This window comes from Chaetomium globosum, genomic scaffold (assembly GCF_000143365.1).
Source record: "Chaetomium globosum CBS 148.51 scaffold_2 genomic scaffold, whole genome shotgun sequence".
Taxonomy (NCBI): domain Eukaryota; kingdom Fungi; phylum Ascomycota; class Sordariomycetes; order Sordariales; family Chaetomiaceae; genus Chaetomium; species Chaetomium globosum.
Window position 1 is genome coordinate 1,308,415 of NT_165977.1, and position 20,024 is coordinate 1,328,438.

Consider the following 20,024-nt stretch of genomic DNA (forward strand, 5'->3'; position numbering starts at 1 on the left):
GCACTCACCCTGCATAAAAATTGGCTGTCCCTTGGGGAACGGCGCCCACACGCAGGCGCTGGACAGAGGTCAGGTTCCCTTTTGTGCCCTCCCCTCAGTTCCACACGGGAAAGTTTTTTAGCCTGTGGAGTTCAGAACAACGGGCGACCCATGCCGCTGCAGATAGCAAATAGCCACACCTGGAAGAGGCGGAAGCTCAGGGTTGCGTCCTCAACACGCCATCCGGTTGCCCTGAAGCGAAGAGCACGGGTGGGTGCGTGGATGCGTGCGTGGGTGAGAGTGTGTGTATGCGTGTATGTGAGTGGAAAAACCGGTCAATGCAAGTGCGGTCCTTGGTCTGATACGACCCGTCGCATGTCGGGCAGCGGCCGAGGCTCTCCTGAACACTCGAAGAGCCACCAAGAGAGACGCGCAACCGGCCCAGGGAGATTGTGAGAATGGAGGCGGCAGAGGAGGGGGCACAAGGCATTACCGGATCGGCAATGTGAGCTCAGCCATCTCGGTGAAATGAAGTGGCAGCGATGGAACGGCGAGCCTCGGAGCCTGATGCATCCTGACGATGGAACGGAGGAGGCATGGGCAAGCCCAGCACTGCGCTGGCGTTCTCGGCAAGCTTCCTTTTTTCTGTGCCACGCCCGTTTGTGGAGGATGAGTGGGTGCTTTGTTGATGAGCACGTTGAACGGGGCGCGAGCGGTGGAGGGAGTGGACCATGGACTGCCTGTTTTGGCATGGGCCAAGGGTGACGTACGACACTCTCTGGCTCCGTCGAGGCGGGCAATACCGCCGAGCAGTTTTTCTGTTGTTGCATCCCGTTTGGAAAAACCAACGAGTGGGAATGTTTCGCAGGCTCTGGGTGTGTGGGCGACAAGCTGATTGCTCATTCATGGATCGTGCGTTCCGGGCCCCGACGGGATCCATGGATTGGCCGTCACAGGGGCGCTCGGGGGAGGGGGGGGAAACCAGGCCCAGCAGTGGACTGCTCGTGTGTGGAGTGGTTCCAATGCCCGAGCTGCTCCTTTGCTCCCAGGCCCGATTGCCGCTGGGAGGAAGACCAGCAGGCGTGCTGCTGCAACCCGGGCCGTCGAGCTGAGTCCCAACCTCGTTCCATCCATGGCCCTTGGTGACCAGGGATGTGATACGCGAGTCTCACCCGGGGCTCTCTCGGACTTGCATGCAAATAACGATGCCTGTTGCTTGGCGTTTACAAGTAATAAAGTACCTGCAGGGGTGTTGTCTTGGTCACCCTCTGTGAACCCCCACTGTTGACGGAAAGACATGATTGAATTGCTCACTCCCACCTCCCTGCGGTGGACGTTCGATGAAAGTGGGAGGCGGCTTGGCAGATTTTGAAAGTGGCACAACGTCTCGTTCGTTCATCCTCGACACCTCGGGAGAGGCGAACATCCACCGCTGGTCTCTGCCGCTTGGGCCTCGAAAATTGCGTCTGAATCAGGTAACTAACGAGCTTGCCAGCCTGCCACCATGTTCGCTCGAGAGAAAAGGCTCACCCCATCCTCTCATTAGTTGACTAGCGTCATGAGGTTCCGGGCAGATTGGCGGTCGAAACAAGCCGGAGTTCAGCCGCTCGCGCTTCCCCATCAGCCCATGCATGTTGTTGTATTGGAGGAGGGAATGAATGAGCCAGGCAGTCGTGGCGTTCGTGTGAATTCCAAGCTCCCTGTTGCCGATGCGTCCCCAGCCGTGCCAGCCAGGCTTGCCAGGCCAAGCCAAGCCAAGAAGTGGTGATTACCGGCCATTGGGCGGAACCGTCACCGAAGAGACCATCGACCTCTTCCCGTTTGCATCCTGTCATCACATGGGACCCCGGAAGTCATTGTTGGGGTGCTCATGCACAGGGCTGTTTCGCCGGTCGCTTCGGCGGCTTCCACGGGATTCGCGTTCCTCAATGTGCGCCCCGTTTGGGAAGGTCTTGGCAGTTAGCGTTCCCCTGACCCAGAGTGCTGCAGGGGAGCCGCGCATGGATATCTCCGGTGCCAGGTGGAGAGAGCTTGTGGAGGCCCGGACTTCTTTCGTGCGGACGCCGCGAAAGAGCCCAAAGCGCAGACGAGTGGCCATCATGACTCGGCCGGGGCGTGGTCTGCGGCGTCATTTTCAAATCCCGTTGGGCCAGGATGGCGGAGAACAACCGGCATGTCCATCGCAGTGCGGGCCCGCCGATGAGACCTTTTCGCGAGGCGGCGGCGGGCTTGTTAGGCTGCTCGTGTCAAGCACCAATTCTGTCTGACGATCCTCGGGGCCTGCTGGGTCACCATCACCAACAAACGAGTCGCAAAGCGGCGAATCCTACTGCGTAGCGGCGAAACACTGGAGGGTCACCCACAGCCGGGTTCATCATGTTGTAATATGCACGTCAAACACATTTTTTGCTTTCTCTTGGTCCATCGGCACATCGGTACATACCTCCTGTGTGCATCGGATGGACACGCATTTGCGGAAAGAGGAAGCTGCAGGGCCGCAAGATTCCCGAAACCAGGGTGTTGATGACAATTGTCGCACCTCCGTTGGAAATGATGACCCCCAAAAAGACAGGCGGGAGGCCAGACGGTGCATTGCCGTCATGCGGTATTGACGACGAAAGGAAAAAGTGGGATGGGGGTTTGCGGCACCCGATTAAAATAGTTCCAGCCCGCAGCCGGATGCTGGGATAGAAGCTTGGCGGGCTTTGAGGAAAAAGAGGGCCTGGCATTTCGGTTGGAGTCCCACTCTGTTCGACCAATAAGCAACATTTAACCACAAGAAGGCAAGACGTGGGGAAGATGCGATCTGATCAAGGATCCCGGCGGTGGGTCGAGGTTTCTTGGTTGCGCATGGCCCGGGGTACCTGCCCGCTTGCAACTCCGTTGTGAGCGAGAATGAGAAAAAAAAAAAAACCAGCGGCGAGCATCCGCAGGAGGCACGAAAAGTACTTCGTACCTCCTCCTCTCTTCCAGGTTGTCCACTTTTCAAATTTTCGACACAGAGCGGCACTAATACACCCAGTAAGGATCAGCACAAATCCCATTTGCTAAGTAAGCAGTCTCTTCGTTTCTTTTTTTTTATTTTTTTATTTTATTTCCACTCTGGCCAGTTGCTCTGCCTTGCGCCCGGCCTTCGTTCTGGCGTTTCAGTCCGAATTTGAGTGTTTGGGGTGACACAACCAACAACTTCGAAATGTCCTGGCAAACAGCGCGACGAGTTCTTGTGGACAAGAGATGGAGTGGCCTACGCACCACTCCCACGTTAGCGTTGATTAACTATCAAGTGTGGAGTAAACATTTCGGAGCTCATCACGACGATGGCAACTTCGCCGTGGAGCCGATCGGAACCCAACCCAGGGTGGCGCAGCGTTTGCCAGTTCTTGTCACTAAAAAGTCGTGATCGTCAGTGGAGTTCGTGGCACAGATGTCTGATATCTGGCATCCCGCAGATTCCAGGCCAGCAAGGAATGTGCCGTTTGAGGCCGACCCGAGCCCGAGCCATGCCAGGCCGTTGATGCTGCACCAAGCCGTCGAGCGAGATTTCAACCCCCTGTCTGTGGCCCGTACTCGGTACCTCAGTCGGCAGTAGAGCAGGCTCATGCAGCTTGTGTACTCTGGACTTGTGCATCTTTGGATTCATGCTGCAACCACCATCGTTGATCCTTGGCAAGGCCGAAGAGGAGACTTTCAGGTTATCCACACACACCCTGCCCTCTGGTGGACGATCACGGCCTCGGACACGCCCCCTTGGTTCTGGACGGTCGGCTCTCCCTGCCTCCACAGCACCGAAGGAAAACGATTCCCTGCCACACCCCATCACTTCGACACGCCTCGCACGCCCCCTGCGGAGCGGGCCCTCTGCCAGCGCGTACCAGTGAGCTCCGCGCTAATCTCGACTTGAGCGAGCGAGTGATGTCCCTCGTGCGCTAAAACGTCGCTCCCCACCCCCTTGTTTCCTACCTCCATACCTTGCATCCTCTGTTCAGCACCGGTTAGGTGACCCCGTACTGGACAGTACCTGCGCTCCAGTGACACAGCCGCTTGCCCGCATCGCAGGGCGGGTTGGTCTCGGTCTGCGTGCCATGGGGCTCAATTTGAGGCGCCAGCCCATGCTCGGAAGGACCTGCAGGTCAAAGGGGGGGGTTCGTCTGCTCGCGACCGTGACCACACAGGCACTACCTACACAGGCAGCGGCATGACTTTCAAACCAACCTTGCAAAACCAAGCCGCTTCATCCACCTGCCTCCGCTTGACCGCCCACGGTTCCCCCGACACCCCAATCCTCCACAGCAACATCGCGCTATCCACAACCAGCCACGGGCAGCCCACCGCGAGGAGATCGGTTTGACTTTTCGCCCCTGCAACCCTGCGCCAGCACGCCCCTTTTCAGCGATGATGGATGATGGGGCCCCACCCATCCCTGTCGCCTTGGGCCTTGCAGGACCACAGATCGAAATGTACGAAGTACACTACACTACGAAGTACATGGCCTGAGCACACTGTGGTGCAGACCAGAGGCCCGAAACCACTTCACCAGATCCCCGTCCCAAGGGTCGGGCAGGCTAAACAATCCCTGCACATGCATATGACGCAGGTCTCCAGAGCCCCAGAGTCATGGAACAGCTCCCGTTGACACGCTCCGTTCCCAGCATGCCAAAGCGGCAACAGGAGGCTTCCCCATCACCCAGATGAGCATGTCTTATTGTCTCCCTCTCCGCGTCCAACATGACCAGGCAGACTACGTTTACAGACAAGGTTTGACTGACCTTTTTTTTTCTTTATCCCCGACAAGAAGCCCGTCTTCTTTTCTCGAGGCCTCGACCTCCACATATTACAACCACCCATTCCTCAATATCAACTCGCACCCGGCTTGATATACTACCACCCAGTGTCCGGCAAAAAAGTCTTTGCCCCCCAGTTTACTGCACCTTTCAGATTTCTCAGTCCATGCTCGGACAGCAGCACCCATTTTACCTACATCAAGATGATGCCATCACTCGTCGGCACCAACATGGTCGGCGTGCCTCAGCACCAAGTCTCCAGCAGCGACACATACACCGTCGATACGATGCTTAACGAACTCTCGAGGCAACTCATGGGGCATACCAGGAGGTACTCGAGGGCCGCAAACGGGCAGCAAAGAGGCGGGAATGCCATGAGGGTATCTAAACCCAGCAGCGCTAGCAACAGCCCGAGATCATCAACACTGCAGGCCCGGAGGAGGACGCTAATTGGTGATGCTTTGCGAGGCGGGCTTCCGACCTTATCTCCAGCGGTTCACCAGACACACCTCCCTACTCCCGACTCAGTACTCCCAGATCAGTACTTCTACGAGCAGGAAACCCCGAGACCGGCACGCCCTGTGAGCTGGCATCCGTCTTCACAAAATGTGCAACAGCCCTTCTATGCCCAGCAAGACGCGAACGTTTACCCTTGCGGGACTTACGGCGACTTCCTGGCAAGCCTGGAACAGTTCCCTCCCACGCCGGGCCCCGGTTCGGGCTACACGTCGCCGATGGAGTCCTTCTCGCCGCTCTCACTGCCCTACTCGAGCTTCAGCACATCACAACAACAAATCTACTCGCCTGTGAGCCAGCCTCTCCCGTCGGTGCATCAACAACAGGTTGATGCATTGGCATCGACTACCTGCTCCTCCGACTATGCCGCGGTTGTAGCATCTTCCGACATCCCCTACCTACCCCTCGCCCACACAACAGACGACACGATCGTGTGGGATCATCACCAGGACACCACGGCCCTGTTTAGTCGACAAACAGCACCCCCTACACCCGAGGATCTCGCTTACAGCCTTGATCCTAACCAAGTGACGGAGGCTACTTCACAACAAAAGCAGCAGACTAAATCGGAAGCTGCTCAGCAGGCGTATCAGCCGCTCATCCATGACGACGAGAACGACGACGAGCCTGAAGGCGAAATTCTGTACGGCATGGGGCTTTACGATGCGCCTGTTCAAGGCAAGGAATCTTCTCTGCACCAATCCGTGGTCCACTCCCTACTTGGGGGGGCAAGGGACTACAGGGAAGAGGCAGACACGGGCAAGGGGCTGGGCCTCAAGCTCGAGGATGCCTGGGAGCCGCCCGCCAGCGATGATGAGAATGAAGAGGAGGAAGAGGACGACGAAGACAACGACGGGGAGGGACAGGATGATTGAACAGCACGCTGGCTACGTGACTGGACTTGTCCCACTTTCTCCCGTACATTCCAGATTTTTATTATTGTGTTTAATGCATACAAGCGAGGTGTTTTTACGGGTGTACAGCATGGACATGGAATGGATGGGGACAGGGACACGGGCATGGGCATTAAGTACGGGTACGGGTACGAGACAGGCAACTCATCAAACGGATAAAACGGGATGGCGAGAAAAAGGTTGGCGTTTCTCGGAGATGACACTACTGTGTACATGTAGAGAAGCAGAGCCAACGCATGTGGGTTTCACAACCCGGGGAAGCGCCCGAAGGCCCATTAACTACATAAAGAAATATGACTTGGCATAAATATGCCTAACATTTAATTAGCGGCTCCTGCCAACTCAACCCGATAGAGATTGCTTGGTTGTCTCTCATCTGGTGCCAATATTGCCCGTGACAGTGACTTGGCCACATGCATGCATGCATCTCTGATGGATGGATGGTGGCCTCTTCAAACCGAAGAGGCCACCGAAGAAACCGGGGCACCTGCCGCTATTATTACTGTTATTGCTGTTATTTCTGCTATTGCTGCGGTAAGATTGCGTAAACGCAGGTTCCATGAGTTGAGTGTGCTGGTTGAGTACTTGCAGCTTTGTACCTCGCAAACCTCAGCCTAAGTCGAACGGGAACCCGCCGAACCGTGCCGGACCATCCCCCCCCCTCCCCCATACTTTTTTCTCTTCGTACCCCGCCATACCCGCCATACCCCTCATCGAAATTGTTTGCCAAACAGTAAAATCTTGGGCCGTTATCGGAACACGGGAGGGAAAGAGCGATGGAGCAAGTGGGCAGTCCTGGCAGGAGTGAGTCAAGCAAGTAGCGGCAAGAACCACAAACACAAAAATCAATCGTCACTTTGTTGACCATATTTTGCCAGGCGAGAGCAGGAATTTCCCGGCAGAGCCCAGAGATTACCGAGTCGTACAGCCTGCACACAACCAAGATGGCTTCGCAACAGTAAACTGCCCCCACCTTGCTCCCACCACGCACTTGCCATGTCACCATCCACCACACCCAAACATTGGCACACAGGGACACCACCTTTCAGACGGCGGCTGACATGGACTTCCCGCCTCTAGCAAGGTGCTGATGCTCGGCGCGGGCTTCGTGACGCGGCCTACCCTTGATATCCTCAGCGATGCTGGCATCCCCGTGACGGTTGGTAGGCACACCCTCTATCCAGCCTCTCTATCCCTCTGAGGGTAACCGCCCCATTAACTGTGTAACACACAGCCTGCCGCACTCTGGCCTCAGCCCAGCAGCTGTCCGAGGGCGTCAAGAATGCGCACCCCATCTCGCTCGACGTGACCGACGACAAGGCGCTGGACGCCGAGGTGGCCAAGCACGACCTGGTCATTAGCCTGATCCCCTACACCTTCCATGCCACCGTCATCAAGTCGGCTATCCGGAACAAGAAGAATGTCGTTACCACGAGCTACGTCTCGCCGGCCATGCTCGAGCTCGATGCCGAGGCTAAGGCCGCCGGCATCACCGTCATGAACGAGATCGGCCTGGATCCAGGCATCGACCACCTGTACGCCATCAAGACCATCGACGAGGTGCACAAGGAGGGCGGCAAGATCCTCAGCTTCCTGTCGTACTGCGGCGGCTTGGTAGGTTTCTATCTTCCATCTAGAGGGGTCAGAACAAAACAAAGACTAATCTTGCACGAAAGCCCGCCCCGGAAGATTCGGACAACCCGCTCGGCTACAAGTTTTCGTGGTCGTCGCGCGGCGTGCTGCTGGCCCTGCGCAACGCGGGCAAGTGGTGGCACGGCGGTTCCGTCGTTGAGGTGGCCGGCAAGGACCTCATGAACACGGCCAAGCCCTACTTCATCTACCCGGGCTTCGCTTTCGTCGCCTACCCGAACCGCGACTCCACCCCCTACAAGGAGCGCTACGCCATCCCCGAGGCGCAGACCATCGTCCGGGGCACCCTGCGTTACCAGGGTTTTCCGCAGTTCATCAAAGTGCTCGTAGACATCGGCTTCCTCGAGGACGCCCCGCTCGACATTCTGTCGCGCCCGGTGGCCTGGAAGGAGGCCACGCAGGCCGTCATCGGCGCGCCGTCGTCCTCGGCCGCTGACCTCGAGGCGACCATCCTCTCCAAGGCGACCTTTGAGTCGGAGGAGGACAAGCAGCGCATCCTGTCGGGGCTCCGCTGGATCGGCCTGTTCTCGGACGAGGCCGTCACGCCCAAGGGCAACCCGCTCGACACGCTGTGCGCGACGCTCGAGCGCAAGATGCAGTACGAGGAGTCGGAGCGCGACCTGGTCATGCTGCAGCACAAGTTCGAGATCGAGCACAAGGACGGCTCGCGCGAGACGCGCACCTCGACCCTGTGTGAGTACGGCGACCCCAAGGGTTACTCGGCCATGGCCAAGCTGGTCGGCGTGCCCTGCGCCGTCGCCGTCAAGCAGGTCCTCAGCGGCCAGCTGCAGGACAAGGGTATCCTGGCGCCCATGAGCTCGCGGATCAACGACCCGCTGATGAAGGAGCTCAAGGAGAAGTACGGGATCACCATGGTCGAGAAGACCATCTCGTAAGCGAGTTAAGCGCTAGGATAAATGGTTAAAAGAAATGAGTGAGGATAGATAAAATGATTCTCGTATTCAAGCCTGCCTTGTGCCAGCGGCAGATAGGCATGTATTCTCTGTACCACTTCCGCTGTTTCTCTTCACTTTTACTCGTTGTATCTTTACCGTAACGTAAGAAAAAGTGCTGGCCAGAGGAGGATTGATCTGCAAACTTTTCCCGAAACAGACAATGTTCTGTTTGTTAACACATTTCATGCTGGAACCAGCAATTCCTGTTACACTGTAATTACAATTATTACGTGAACACTTGACTTCGCAGTCACGAATACTCAATTTGATCATCACACCCACTTCTTATTACTCCAAACCAGCCAGGCCAAATATACTCCCCAACTAAAATTTCTTCCTAATGGTACAATACATCTTCACTCCCTGGCGCAACCGCCACGAATTGCTCGCCGTGCGGGCGCAGTTCTACCCGGAACATCACCACCCGGAACATGCCCACGGCCTCCAGACACAGCAACCCCCATCTCAAGCGAAGCTGCAAACCCGCTTCCGTTCTCGACCCTGGTCTCGACCTCAGCCATCATCACAGCCACAGTCACAACCTCAATCCGTATCCCACCCGTCAGGAACCGCCGCCGCGGCAGCGAAACAGCAGGCTGTTGCCCGCGTGTCCATGTGGATGCACCGTGGTGGATGCCCGCACATGGTTGAGTCGACGGCGCTGTTGATGGCGGCTATGTTGAGTGACGAGGGGAAGGGGAATGGGGATGGGGAAAGTGGTGGGAGTGGGAGTGGCGGTGGGAATGGGTTTGGGTATGGTGGTGGTAGTGGGGCGGCGGCGGCGTCGAGGGCGTATGCTGTGCGTGCGGCGTACTCGGCTGCTTTTAGTCGGTGAGTTGTTTAGTTTTTTTTTTTTTTTTCACTCGAGTTTGCTCCTTTTCTTGGGGTGGGTTGGGCGGTTATGCTTTGTTTAGGAGGGTGGTTTAAGGAGTGACTTGGGGACGGTCCAACGAAGATGAGCAAGGGGTTGAGATCGGGAAAAAGAAGATACGGGGATGCTATGGCCTACGGGGGATAAACGCGCCTGCTTCCTATCAACCACATGGCCCCCTTCATCACCACCTCATGCCGCCACCTTTCATCCATCACCCTAACCCAACCTCCCCCTCTCCACCACCTTCCTCACCCCCCCTCCCCCTAGCAACCCAACTAACCATCCCCTCCCCACAGCTTCGTCACAGGCCTCCTCGACTCCCACCAAGACAAGCAGCGCAAGATGTCCATGTACGACGTCGCCAAGAGCGTCGGCCTGCCCGCCACGTTCGTTGAGCTTCGCCACCAGGCCACCCACGAGCAGCTGCCCTCGCTACCCCGCCTGCGCGCCGCCGCCGCCAGCGCCCTGCAGTGGATCTGGGAGTATTACTGGCGGGGTTTGAAAGAAGAGGACGGGGAAGGGGGGGAAGAGGGGTGGTTTGAGCGGTTGCCTTTGTCTAGGCCGGTGTCTGTGGCTGCGGTTGGGGGTGGACAGCCTACTCGAGTTGGGGCAGGGCGTACTAGACCTGCAGCCGCAGCAGCAGCGCCGTCACTACGGCGGTTAGAAAGAGACCGGGCCGGAGCAAGGGGAGAAGAGGAGGGGGCTGGTATGGTGGCGGAAGTCGCTGGTGGGGAGGCAGAGCTACAAGTACTGCTGCGGAGGTATCTCGAGGGCGGGGAAGATGACCTCAAGGGACAGATTGGGAGGTTCAGTGAAGGGTTGGTTCTGAGTGTGTTGGACTCCATATCGGGGAGCACGAGGGATAGCACGGTGATGCGTCGAGCGTTGGCGTTGCAAAGGGATATTTTGTTAAACGGAGTGGGTGTGGATCGGATGGAGGAGGATGAAGTGCCTGGAGGGAGGGGGTCGTCAGGTGTTGAGGACGAGGTGGATGAGGTGGAGGGAAGTGGTGTGGTGGAAAGTGAGGAAGATAAGGAGGAGGGCGAGGATGATGTGGATGATGCTACGACGGTTGAGGTACAGCTCGGCTTGGATGTTGTATCAGGAGGAGGCCTGGGTGCCGAAGCCTATTGGGGTAGTGTAGGCGGCATAGCTTGTGCTGCAACAATTATGTACGGCTCAATAACACATCCAAGTAGTTCAAGTTACTGTTTACCCATTGCCCATGAGTTTGTCCAGGGGCACAAATGGTCATGAAATAGGTGGTCATGTGACTGTGGAGTGAATTGTCCAATGATAACGTCACATCTTTTTGCCTGCCGAGCTGCCCTGTTGTGTCCGTCAGCGGTTGTCATGACCCGGATTTGTTAGGTTTAACTCCCCGCTTATACAAGCACTGGTAGTTTCCATGCTCTTCCGGCGTAACTGTTCCGGCGTCACTGTGCCCATACTCCGCATTTCACAGAGCATGTCCACCTTCACTGCTGCAAGACGTCTTTTCCAACACAGATTCACTTCATTGACTGCCAGTGTAAGCTTCTGCACTTTGTACTCTACACTTCACCCCCACGCTAAACTGAAGTGTGAGACTCAGCCGGCTACCGTTCGCACAATGCATATCCAATCGATTCCTATGTGTAAGCCCCAGTGGTGGCCGATTATAACTGAAGGTGAACTCCAAACTAATATTCCATTGAAGGGGTGGGGAAGAGCGACAACTACGCTTATCTTGTTGTCGATGACAAGTCTAAGGAGGCGGTCGTCATTGACCCGGCACACCCGGCCGAGTGAGTGGCTCCGTACGGGATACGTCAGGCAGGAGGAACTTATGTTGTTAGGGTCGCCCCGGTGTTGAAGAAGGCTATCCAAGACGGGTCAATCAAGCTCACAGCTATCATCAATACCCACCAGTGAGTATCCATGGGATCCGGGTATACAGATTGGGAAGCTGACCCTCCAGTCACTGGGACCATGCTGGCGGAAACGAGGAGCTCGTGAGTTGCCTACTCAACATCAAGCGGACTGCCTGTGTGCTGACCGTTGCAGCTTTCTGAGCTCGGCCAACCCCTCGAGATCATCGGCGGCAAGGACTGCAAGAAGGTAACCAAGACACCTCCGCACGGCGCGACCTTCAACATCGGCGACATCGCCGTTAAGGCGCTACACACGCCCTGCCATACCCAGGACAGCATCTGCTTTTTTATGCAGGACGGCAACGACAAGGTTGTGTTTACGGGGGATACTCTGTTCCACGGAGGCGAGTTTTTGTTTTGCTCCCGGCCCTTGTGATCAGCTTTTTCTGACTGTCGGCAGGCTGCGGCAGATTCTTCGAAGGTAATGGCGAAGAGATGCACAAGGCGCTGAACGTGACGCTGGGGTCGCTCCCTGACGACACCCGGGTCTTTGTGAGTCAAGTCACCCAACCTCCCGGCCACAGTACTAATCGTTTTTAAGCCCGGACACGAGTACACCGGGGCCAATGCCAAATTCGGCGTTTCGGTCCTCCCCAGCGGCCCGGTCAAGGCCCTCCAGTCGTTCGCCCAGGATAATAAGGAAACGCAGGGCAAGTTTACGATTGGTGACGAGAAGAAGCACAATGTGTTTATGCGGCCTCAGGTAAGGAACCCGGGTGGACATTGGTGGCTCTGGCGGCTGACCCGAAGACAGGACCCTGAGATTCAGAAGGCGACGGGTGAGACGGATCCTATTGCCATCATGACCAAGCTGCGCGAGATGAAGAACAACTTCAAGTGAGTCGGCTGTTCTGGGCTTAGTTAAAAAATGCCTGATTCAAGGACACGAGTTGATCAAGAGACGGGGGTGTAATCAGGGAGGTGGTTGTAGATAAGTCCAACCTGTAAAAACGGATGCGAAACATGTCCTGGAGGAAGGACAAACTTCACTCCTAGTTATCAATCGATACACTTGACACATTCAAAGTGGCCATGCCGCCAATAAATCGCACATTTGCACATTGAAATGTCTCCACGAGCCCATACCACCGGAATCCGACAGGATCCAGGCGCAGTGAACTCGCGGACGCGTCTCAGAGAGGCACGGGGTTTTTGATATTGCTTCACTGTCCACACTTGCTCGCCCTGGGTTTGAATGGAGGCGGCAAGCTCTAGCAAATTTTGAAGCGGTTGACTGAAATGTCCAGTACCGGGGGAAGGCACACACAAACTTCGAACATGGAACACGATGCAACCGATGTCTGCCTACCGACCTACCTTGCATGCGTTTCTCTGTAAAAATCACCTGCCAGCATTTTTTCAGCAGAGGGAGAAAGAGCAGCTTGATACAGACAGCTTTCGGCGTGGTTCGCGCCCTTTTGGTTCCGTCGAAGTTTGTGTTGGAAAGAGGAAAATTTCAGCGCAGCGGGACCGATATTTAAACTCGGCCCTCACGTGGCCAGGCGCCCACTTGGCGATGCCCGCCCCACCTTGGGAGATCAACTCCACCTCCATCCACTCGACCAGCGGGCTGCCGCGATCCCACCTGCGCGCCGTCGCATCCCATCGCACGACATTGGAATCAGTCTTAACTTGTATAAACCAACCAAACCACCCACAATGGTAAGCCCCCACAACTCTTAACCACCCCCCCAACAACCACCGTACCAGCTAACACCCCCATCCCCTTCCATTCCAACAGCCACCCCGACGCCGCGCACCACCCACCACCAGCACCCCGAAACCCACCCCCAAAAGCAACACCCCCCGCCCCTCCAAACTCGCCAAAGAACACAACCTCACCGCGCTCGAAGAATCCGAGATCCACGAAGCCTTCAGCCTCTTCGCGGAGCCCTTGGACGGCGAACCGCAGGGCGTGATGCCCATCAGCGACGTGCGGCGCGCGCTGATCGCCCTCGGCATCCCGCCGTCGTCGCCCGCCCAGCTCGCCGACCTGACCGCGGCGCTGGACCCGGACGAGGAAGGGTTCGCGACGTACGAGGCGTTTGTGGGCGTCTGCGCGCTGCAGATGCAGGTGAGGAGGTTTGAGGAGGAGGAGGAAGGGGGGGAGGGGCATAGGGCCGAGTTGGATGAGGCGTATGGGTTGTTTACGGGGAGGGGGGGGGATGGGGAGGGCGGGGAGGCGGAGGTGATTACCTTGGGGGATTTGAGGAGGGTGGCGGCCGTTGTTGAGGTTGGATGCTAAGGGGCAGGGAATGGAGGGTGGTGGTGGTGGTGCACGCTGCGCGAAGCGGAAAGGGGATGGGGTTGGTGTGTACGGGAAGAGGTGTTGAGGGGATATGATTTTGGAAGGCGAATGGGGGCTGCTGGTGTGGGGAAGGGGGGTGAAAAAAGGAGGAGTTTTGATGGGGTGATGAGGAGGGCCGGGGGTTTGGCGGTGACGATGGTGGGTGATGATGCGGGGAATAATGGGATATTAAGGGAAGCGACTAAACTGATTTCAAGGACCCGCCCGCGGTCGGGAGGGCTGGGGTATGGTTTGTGGGCGATCAATTGCGGGTATATACCTGACGGCGGCGACAGGGGGAGAGTGAAAACTAAACAACCAGCAGCATGTCGGGATGGCAGTGCTGTTACGGATCGAATACAGAGGCATAAGGCTGGCCACGGGACAAAGGCGGGAAGGCGGTGCAAGAAGACCGTGGAGAGATCACTCTTTAAGCGGATGGGATACCCGAGGAAGTACTTCCTATTTACCAGGTTCAATGAACGAGTAAACCACAGAAAACCCTACGACAGGACTAGGCGTGTAGATTCGCTGTCAAGATGAGAACACATAAGAGGACGGGGTGGTCCCTAGTTATTTATATAACTGTTCTCTGCAACCAAGTGGACATATCCACCGCGACGATACAGCCGTCGACATGCAACGCAACGCCGCCATATGCAGACCATATTTTCCAGATCCGATAGATGGCAGAAGTTGGGAGAAAGACACGCCTTTTATAGTAATGAAATGGCTTCTTCCCCTTACTCATTGGTCTTCCGTAGGCGGTACCTCCACGATCTCGGGCGCTTGCCCTTGCTTGGAGCCAGTTGTTGGTTCCTCTGCCGCCTTAGCCGCGGCGGCCTCCCGCGCGCGCTGCGAGTCAATCACGGCCTGCAGCTCGGGCGGGACCTTGAACCCGGCGTGGTCCGAGTGCTTCTTATAAAAGTAGTTGTCCGGCTTCGGACGAAGTTCGGCGGGGAGCTCTTCGAGCACACATTGCACGATAGCGTCGATAGATGCCTTGCGGGACGCGTCACGGTGCCAGATGGAGATGAGGTGCGAGTTGAAGCGGACCGAGAGGCCGACGCCACAGATTTGGTCGCCTGCATATCCCCCGAGGTTAGTGGCCGGTATCGATATACAGAAATCATAAGGGTCGAATGCATGCACATACCCTCTTCCAACACGCTCTGCAGCTTTTCCCCGATAGCCAACAACTGTACCCGGTTCCACACGTCCGGCCCGTTGCTCTTGGGCACGCGGAAGGTCCAGCTGCCGCCCAGAACGTTCCGGCGGTCCTCCCAGATGGGCTTGAACCCGGCCTTGAACAGGTAGATGCTCTCACGCATCTTGATCTGGTCTACCGGCGTATTGTTGTTGTACCGCCAAAAGTCCTGCACGCTCTCAATCGGCGCGCCCAGCTGCTCCAGCTCCGCATGATATTCCCCATTGTTGCCGTCGCCCGCCTGCTGTTGCTGCTGCTGGTCTTTGCTCTGCTGCCGATCGAACCACACATTCCAGTAGTGCTGGGTGGGTAGTGGGCGCATTGCCTTGAGGAAGTTGTGCTTGGCGTCGTTGCGCTGCTCGGCGGGCGACGACACGCCGCTCATGGGTGAGTTAGGGTCGGAGGACTGCGATAGCCCCGAGAGGCCGCGCGTGAAGAGGGAAGGGCGCATCGACATGGTGGCGGCGGCGGGGAGGTGGGGGTTTCTTTGTCTTGTCGTTGGTGGGGAGGTGGCGGCCCTACTGTGCTGCGCCTGGAGGAAGGGATAGAGGTAAGGGAGTAAATCGAAAGGCAGAGTCGGGTAGAATATCTACCGAGATGTAGCTACCCGTTGAGGCTGAGGCACGGGTGGAACGAACGCGGGAGATACACGTCACGAGAGTTCGTCCGTCAGCGGCCGTGTGGGCGAGAGCAACGTTGGCCTGCGTGACTGCGGCGGGTTGACGATGGCTGGCCTTGTGCCCGGTTTGTTTCAACGGGTGGGCAAAAAGATGGGACGACGACGCAGAGCCGCAAACAACCCAGAGAGATAAAATCTTCAAAACTAATCGGCTTAGCCAGTGTTTGCCGAAATCATATGCTGTACCCGAAGCGAAGGTGCTTCGTCTAGGTACGTTGTCGTTTTGGCCAGTCAGGGGTTGTGACGCTGCGATGGAACGTCGATTGTCAGGTGAGGGAAGGCAACGAAACGAGGGGCAGGGCCAAGGTATGGTGGTGGGCGCGTGGGGGAACGGCCCAACTCGGTAATTCGCCCTCCTCGGTTGCTGGTCAGGTGTGTTCTTCGGTCTGCTGCCCTATGGGATCACGGCCGTCACACACAAAGTAAAAGGCAACAATACGAGGGCGTCAATTGCTACACAATTAGAAGCGATGAGCGGTTGGGGTGACGACCGAGACAACCGGCCTGGTAAATGACGGTTGAGTGGTTGAGAAGGGAATCCCAGGCCGGGGAACGTGGAGCAATCCCCCACCTCTCAGTGGGCTTGTTCCCCTGTCGGACCCCAAGCTGAAACAGGCATGGTGGGGCATTGTGTGTGTTTCAACTGAGGCCGGCAGCTGAGTGAGGCGCTGTGGGGCTAACTGCCAGCAGAGGGGTCTGATGAGGGAACTCTCCTACCCAAGCTTCGACTGTGTAAGGTACCCTCCCATCGCCTTGTTGGTGTGTTGTTTCTTCGTTTGGCCCTGCTCCTTGCAGCTCTCGTACCCGCGTCAGGCTCGGGTCGCTCGGCATTTCCACCCGCCATGCACAATGGCGGCATGACATCTCGACAGTTACTTCGTACATACAGATTACACGATTCCATCAAGCTCACAAAGGGGAAGACATGGCACTTGACTGCGGGGTGGCTTGGCGACGCTATTTCCTTTTGTCGCTAGGGCTATTTCTTCGTGCTCGTGGTGACGTGGTTTGGCCCTCTACCAAAGGTTCCGGTTTGGGTATTCCAAGCTGGCTGAAAGGGAACATAGAGTTGCCAGCGATGGCGTTATGCACGGGGCGAGGAGCGAAGGTCCCATGCATTGTGTGGATTGTCGGCCTCGGGCCGGGTCGGGCTGCCTGTGCCCTGCCCGTGATCCTTCCAGGGTTCCATCAGAGTTTCGTGTCAACCTTTGTTGGCTTGTCGATGACTCGCATAGTTGGGCTTTTGTTTTTCTGTTTGTTTTTTCGTCTTTGCATCTTTCCCATTTGATTTGCCCAAAATTGACAGAGCCTGGGGCTGTGGTCGCGCAAGTGTGGGCAGAAAGCAGGAGGGCAAGAGACAAAATTGGGGAGATACGGAACTGGGTCTTGGCGCTCGAGCTGACGAGTGAGGCTTTGCCGGCCGGGATGCAAGGTGCCTGACATAGTGGGTCACGCCGACCACCTTCGAGCCCTACACTGAATCAATGATGGCAGCAAAAGATGGCCGACCAGAGATTCTTGCCCGGAAATACAGGGAACGAATTGCCAAAGTGCGAGACATCTCAAACACACACCTGACCTGACCGTGACCTTTTCCAGAAAGTGGGGGCGGGGTTTCTAGGTTCATCTGAAGTTGGCCAGTTGCTCGACCTAGCTTGCTGCGCAGATAGGGAGCTGTTGTTCCAGTTAGGTACTTGAGAATTTCAGCACTTGCAGTCTCTTTTCAGCGCCCCCCCGGCGGTCTCCAATCTGCATTCAATCTCATTCAATCGCCATCTCCCATCATCTGCTTGGTCAGTTATTTTCTCTGCCCCACGAGTCCGTACCGCAAGAGAAAACTCTTTGATTCTTTTTTGATCAAAGGCCGAACCAGCTTTTATTCCGTTTGGTCATTTTTTTTTTCTTGCCTCGACCTTTCCTCGACCCTCAAAACGCAACCTGCAGCTCCCACAATCTGGGCCACGCAAGACCACCACGTCGCCCTCCGCCTCGCCTTGCCTTGCAACCTTCACGCCCCCAGACCACCAGATCACCTGCCAGCTGGCATTGGGCACCACGACGTTAATTCTCCCCCTTGATTAGCGTTATTCAAAATCCAAACGTCATTGTTCGCACGTGGACAATAACGACACTACTAAAGGTATGCCTTGACCTTTACTGGCTCTCTATTTCCTAGCGTTCCCGGGCGCATCGCTCGACTTTCCCATATATCCCCTCCGTCCGTCAATCGACACTTCAGATTCCTTTCTCCGTCTGTCAAACTTCACAGCACCCTTCAACGCTCGTCTGGGAATTCATCTTTCTGTCTCTCTCTTTCCCCCATCTCCACCTCCCACCCTTGGTCTCCTTCCGCCATGGCTCCCCACATCAGGATCGTGGTGAAGGACAAAGGGCTCTTCGCGACGGGGGCGCCTGTCAAGCCCTTTTCCGCCGTCAAGGTGGCTCAGTCGGTGCAGCCTCCTCGCTCGAAAAGGGGCGATTTGGCCATGCTCCGGCTGGGGCTTGACATCGCTCTCGAATATTTCAATAGCGACGGCAGCGTGCCCATTTCGTCGCTAACAACTAAGGCCAGACTCTGGGCGGACCGGTACTTCAAAGGGTACCCGTACGCATCGAAGAGGCCAACTGCCCTTTTGCGAACCTTTCCCAACCTCTTCAACTTGAACATTGAGCGTACGCGTTTTTCCACCTGCGAACTTGGCCTCCTCACTAACAACCTTGCAGCCCATCTTCGACTGGTACCAAAGATCATGTCCCCACCGTCCTCTCCCGAGCCCGAGGGCGCCAGCCCTCGAGAACTCCGCCGCGCTGAGCGGAAAGCTATGAACTCTGAGGTCTTCCCTGAGTTCGCCGAACCCACTCTTGCCTCGGATGCTGAGATCGACCGAATCATCGATCTCCCGAATCGCCGCACTGCGCCCACCACCAAGCCGACGATGCGGGTCGACGCTTCCATGCTTCGCGGCTCAGGCTTGATGAGCACGCTACCCGAGTTCCTCGGCCAGCTGGCGCGGGCCAACCTCGAGACCGAGACAGCGCTGGCCACCAACCCAGACGCCGTCCGTTTTGAGCTTGACGATGACGAGGCTGCCACTCAGCAGCACGTCGAAATGAACTTGTACTCTGGTTTAGTTGAGGCCCAGAAACGGAGACATCAAAAGCGCATCATCCTCCCTGGTGACCTCGCCGTCAAGCCTCTGGACACCCCCCACCAAGGCAGCAGCGAGTATGAGGGCAGCATTGGCGGTGCGCGACACACCAGCCAGGAGGACACCGACGTGGACAGCGGTGACGAGACCGATGCCTCAACATCTACAACCGCCAGCCTGCACGCCAACCTCAGGAAGCGCAAGGCGTCAGAGTCGGTAGAGGACGACGACTCCGAGGCCGCCAGCCCGCCCAACAAGATCCGCCTCCAGTACCGCTACCCCACCCCCAAGATCCGACACTTCGACATGAAGCGGCGCAAGCTCGTGAGCCGACCGAACCCGGATGCCGTTGCAAACGACCCGTTCGAGTCCCGGCCCGACAGGCCCGCAGCCGCCGCCCACAAGGACTCAATCACTGTGGCTACAGATGACAGGCCGACTAGCCGCGGCAGCAACATCAGCGCCTCTTCTTCATCCAGCGGCGGCCGAGTCCCGATCACCAGAATCCGCGTCTCGAGCCGCAACCCCGACGGATCGCGGTCCAACTCCCCCGATAGGATTATCATGCTGCGGCACCCCGTGCTGACGTCGGAAGCGGGCTCGCGCGAAAATAGCCAGGAGCCGAACCCATCTTCCACTCGCCGGACTAAAATCAAGATGGTACAAAGTGAGCGACGGACGGAGAGGATGACGTTGATCGAAGAAGTGGAGTGAACTTCTCGACCTCGATTGATGGACAAAGCATATCTCGACTTGTCAGGCCATTTCTTTTCCTTTGTCATGGGATCCGTGGACACATTTTCAACAATGAAGCGTTATGGATGGCTATATGGCGAGTACCAGTTCACTTGCGGCTTTGACTTGGAACCGGCGTTGCATGATACACAGGGAACACGGGACCTGATCGGGTGGCAGTCTGCTATGGAGCTGGCGGCATTGAGATTGATTGGCATTGGGTCAGGGCGGATATACCCTAGACATTTCCTGCGTCATTTCTTTTGTGGCATCTTCCCTTTCCTCCTTAGGTTTACGTCCAGTCAACGGCATGGACATTGGCACAGATAGATAGACACGGGCACTAGAACCGGCATGGGGAGGCGCATTGCATTTAGAACACCC

General features: G+C 56.8%; 6 protein-coding genes across 6 annotated transcripts; 5 read left to right on the forward strand and 1 right to left on the reverse strand.

Annotated features, from left to right (window-relative positions):
• Positions 1 to 4,704: 4,704 nt before the first annotated feature.
• Positions 4,705 to 6,151, forward strand: CHGG_02541 (uncharacterized protein; the record flags this gene model as incomplete). Its single annotated transcript, XM_001229056.1, has 2 exons — positions 4,705 to 4,734; positions 4,964 to 6,151. The coding sequence occupies 2 exons, from the start codon at positions 4,705 to 4,707 to the stop codon at positions 6,149 to 6,151; spliced, it is 1,218 nt and encodes a 405-aa protein (XP_001229057.1).
• Positions 6,152 to 7,134: 983 nt separating this feature from the next.
• Positions 7,135 to 8,736, forward strand: CHGG_02542 (uncharacterized protein; the record flags this gene model as incomplete). The annotated part of the gene is made up of 4 exons (XM_001229057.1): positions 7,135 to 7,148; positions 7,271 to 7,353; positions 7,425 to 7,804; positions 7,867 to 8,736. The coding sequence occupies 4 exons, from the start codon at positions 7,135 to 7,137 to the stop codon at positions 8,734 to 8,736; spliced, it is 1,347 nt and encodes a 448-aa protein (XP_001229058.1).
• Positions 8,737 to 9,136: 400 nt separating this feature from the next.
• On the forward strand, positions 9,137 to 12,424 carry CHGG_02543 (uncharacterized protein; the record flags this gene model as incomplete). The annotated part of the gene is made up of 8 exons (XM_001229058.1): positions 9,137 to 9,627; positions 9,967 to 10,865; positions 11,136 to 11,201; positions 11,370 to 11,457; positions 11,631 to 11,664; positions 11,717 to 11,937; positions 11,994 to 12,075; positions 12,137 to 12,424. 8 exons carry the CDS (start codon positions 9,137 to 9,139, stop codon positions 12,422 to 12,424), a joined length of 2,169 nt encoding a protein of 722 aa, XP_001229059.1.
• Positions 12,425 to 13,242: 818 nt separating this feature from the next.
• Positions 13,243 to 13,828, forward strand: CHGG_02544 (uncharacterized protein; the record flags this gene model as incomplete). Its single annotated transcript, XM_001229059.1, has 2 exons — positions 13,243 to 13,245; positions 13,325 to 13,828. 2 exons carry the CDS (start codon positions 13,243 to 13,245, stop codon positions 13,826 to 13,828), a joined length of 507 nt encoding a protein of 168 aa, XP_001229060.1.
• A 789-nt stretch (positions 13,829 to 14,617) lies between these two features.
• Positions 14,618 to 15,534, reverse strand: CHGG_02545 (uncharacterized protein; the record flags this gene model as incomplete). The annotated part of the gene is made up of 2 exons (XM_001229060.1): positions 14,618 to 14,955; positions 15,027 to 15,534. The coding sequence occupies 2 exons, from the start codon at positions 15,532 to 15,534 to the stop codon at positions 14,618 to 14,620; spliced, it is 846 nt and encodes a 281-aa protein (XP_001229061.1).
• A 2,576-nt stretch (positions 15,535 to 18,110) lies between these two features.
• CHGG_02546 (uncharacterized protein) lies at positions 18,111 to 19,619 on the forward strand (the record flags this gene model as incomplete). Its single annotated transcript, XM_001229061.1, has 2 exons — positions 18,111 to 18,429; positions 18,481 to 19,619. The coding sequence occupies 2 exons, from the start codon at positions 18,111 to 18,113 to the stop codon at positions 19,617 to 19,619; spliced, it is 1,458 nt and encodes a 485-aa protein (XP_001229062.1).
• Between the last annotated feature and the right edge of the window lie 405 nt (positions 19,620 to 20,024).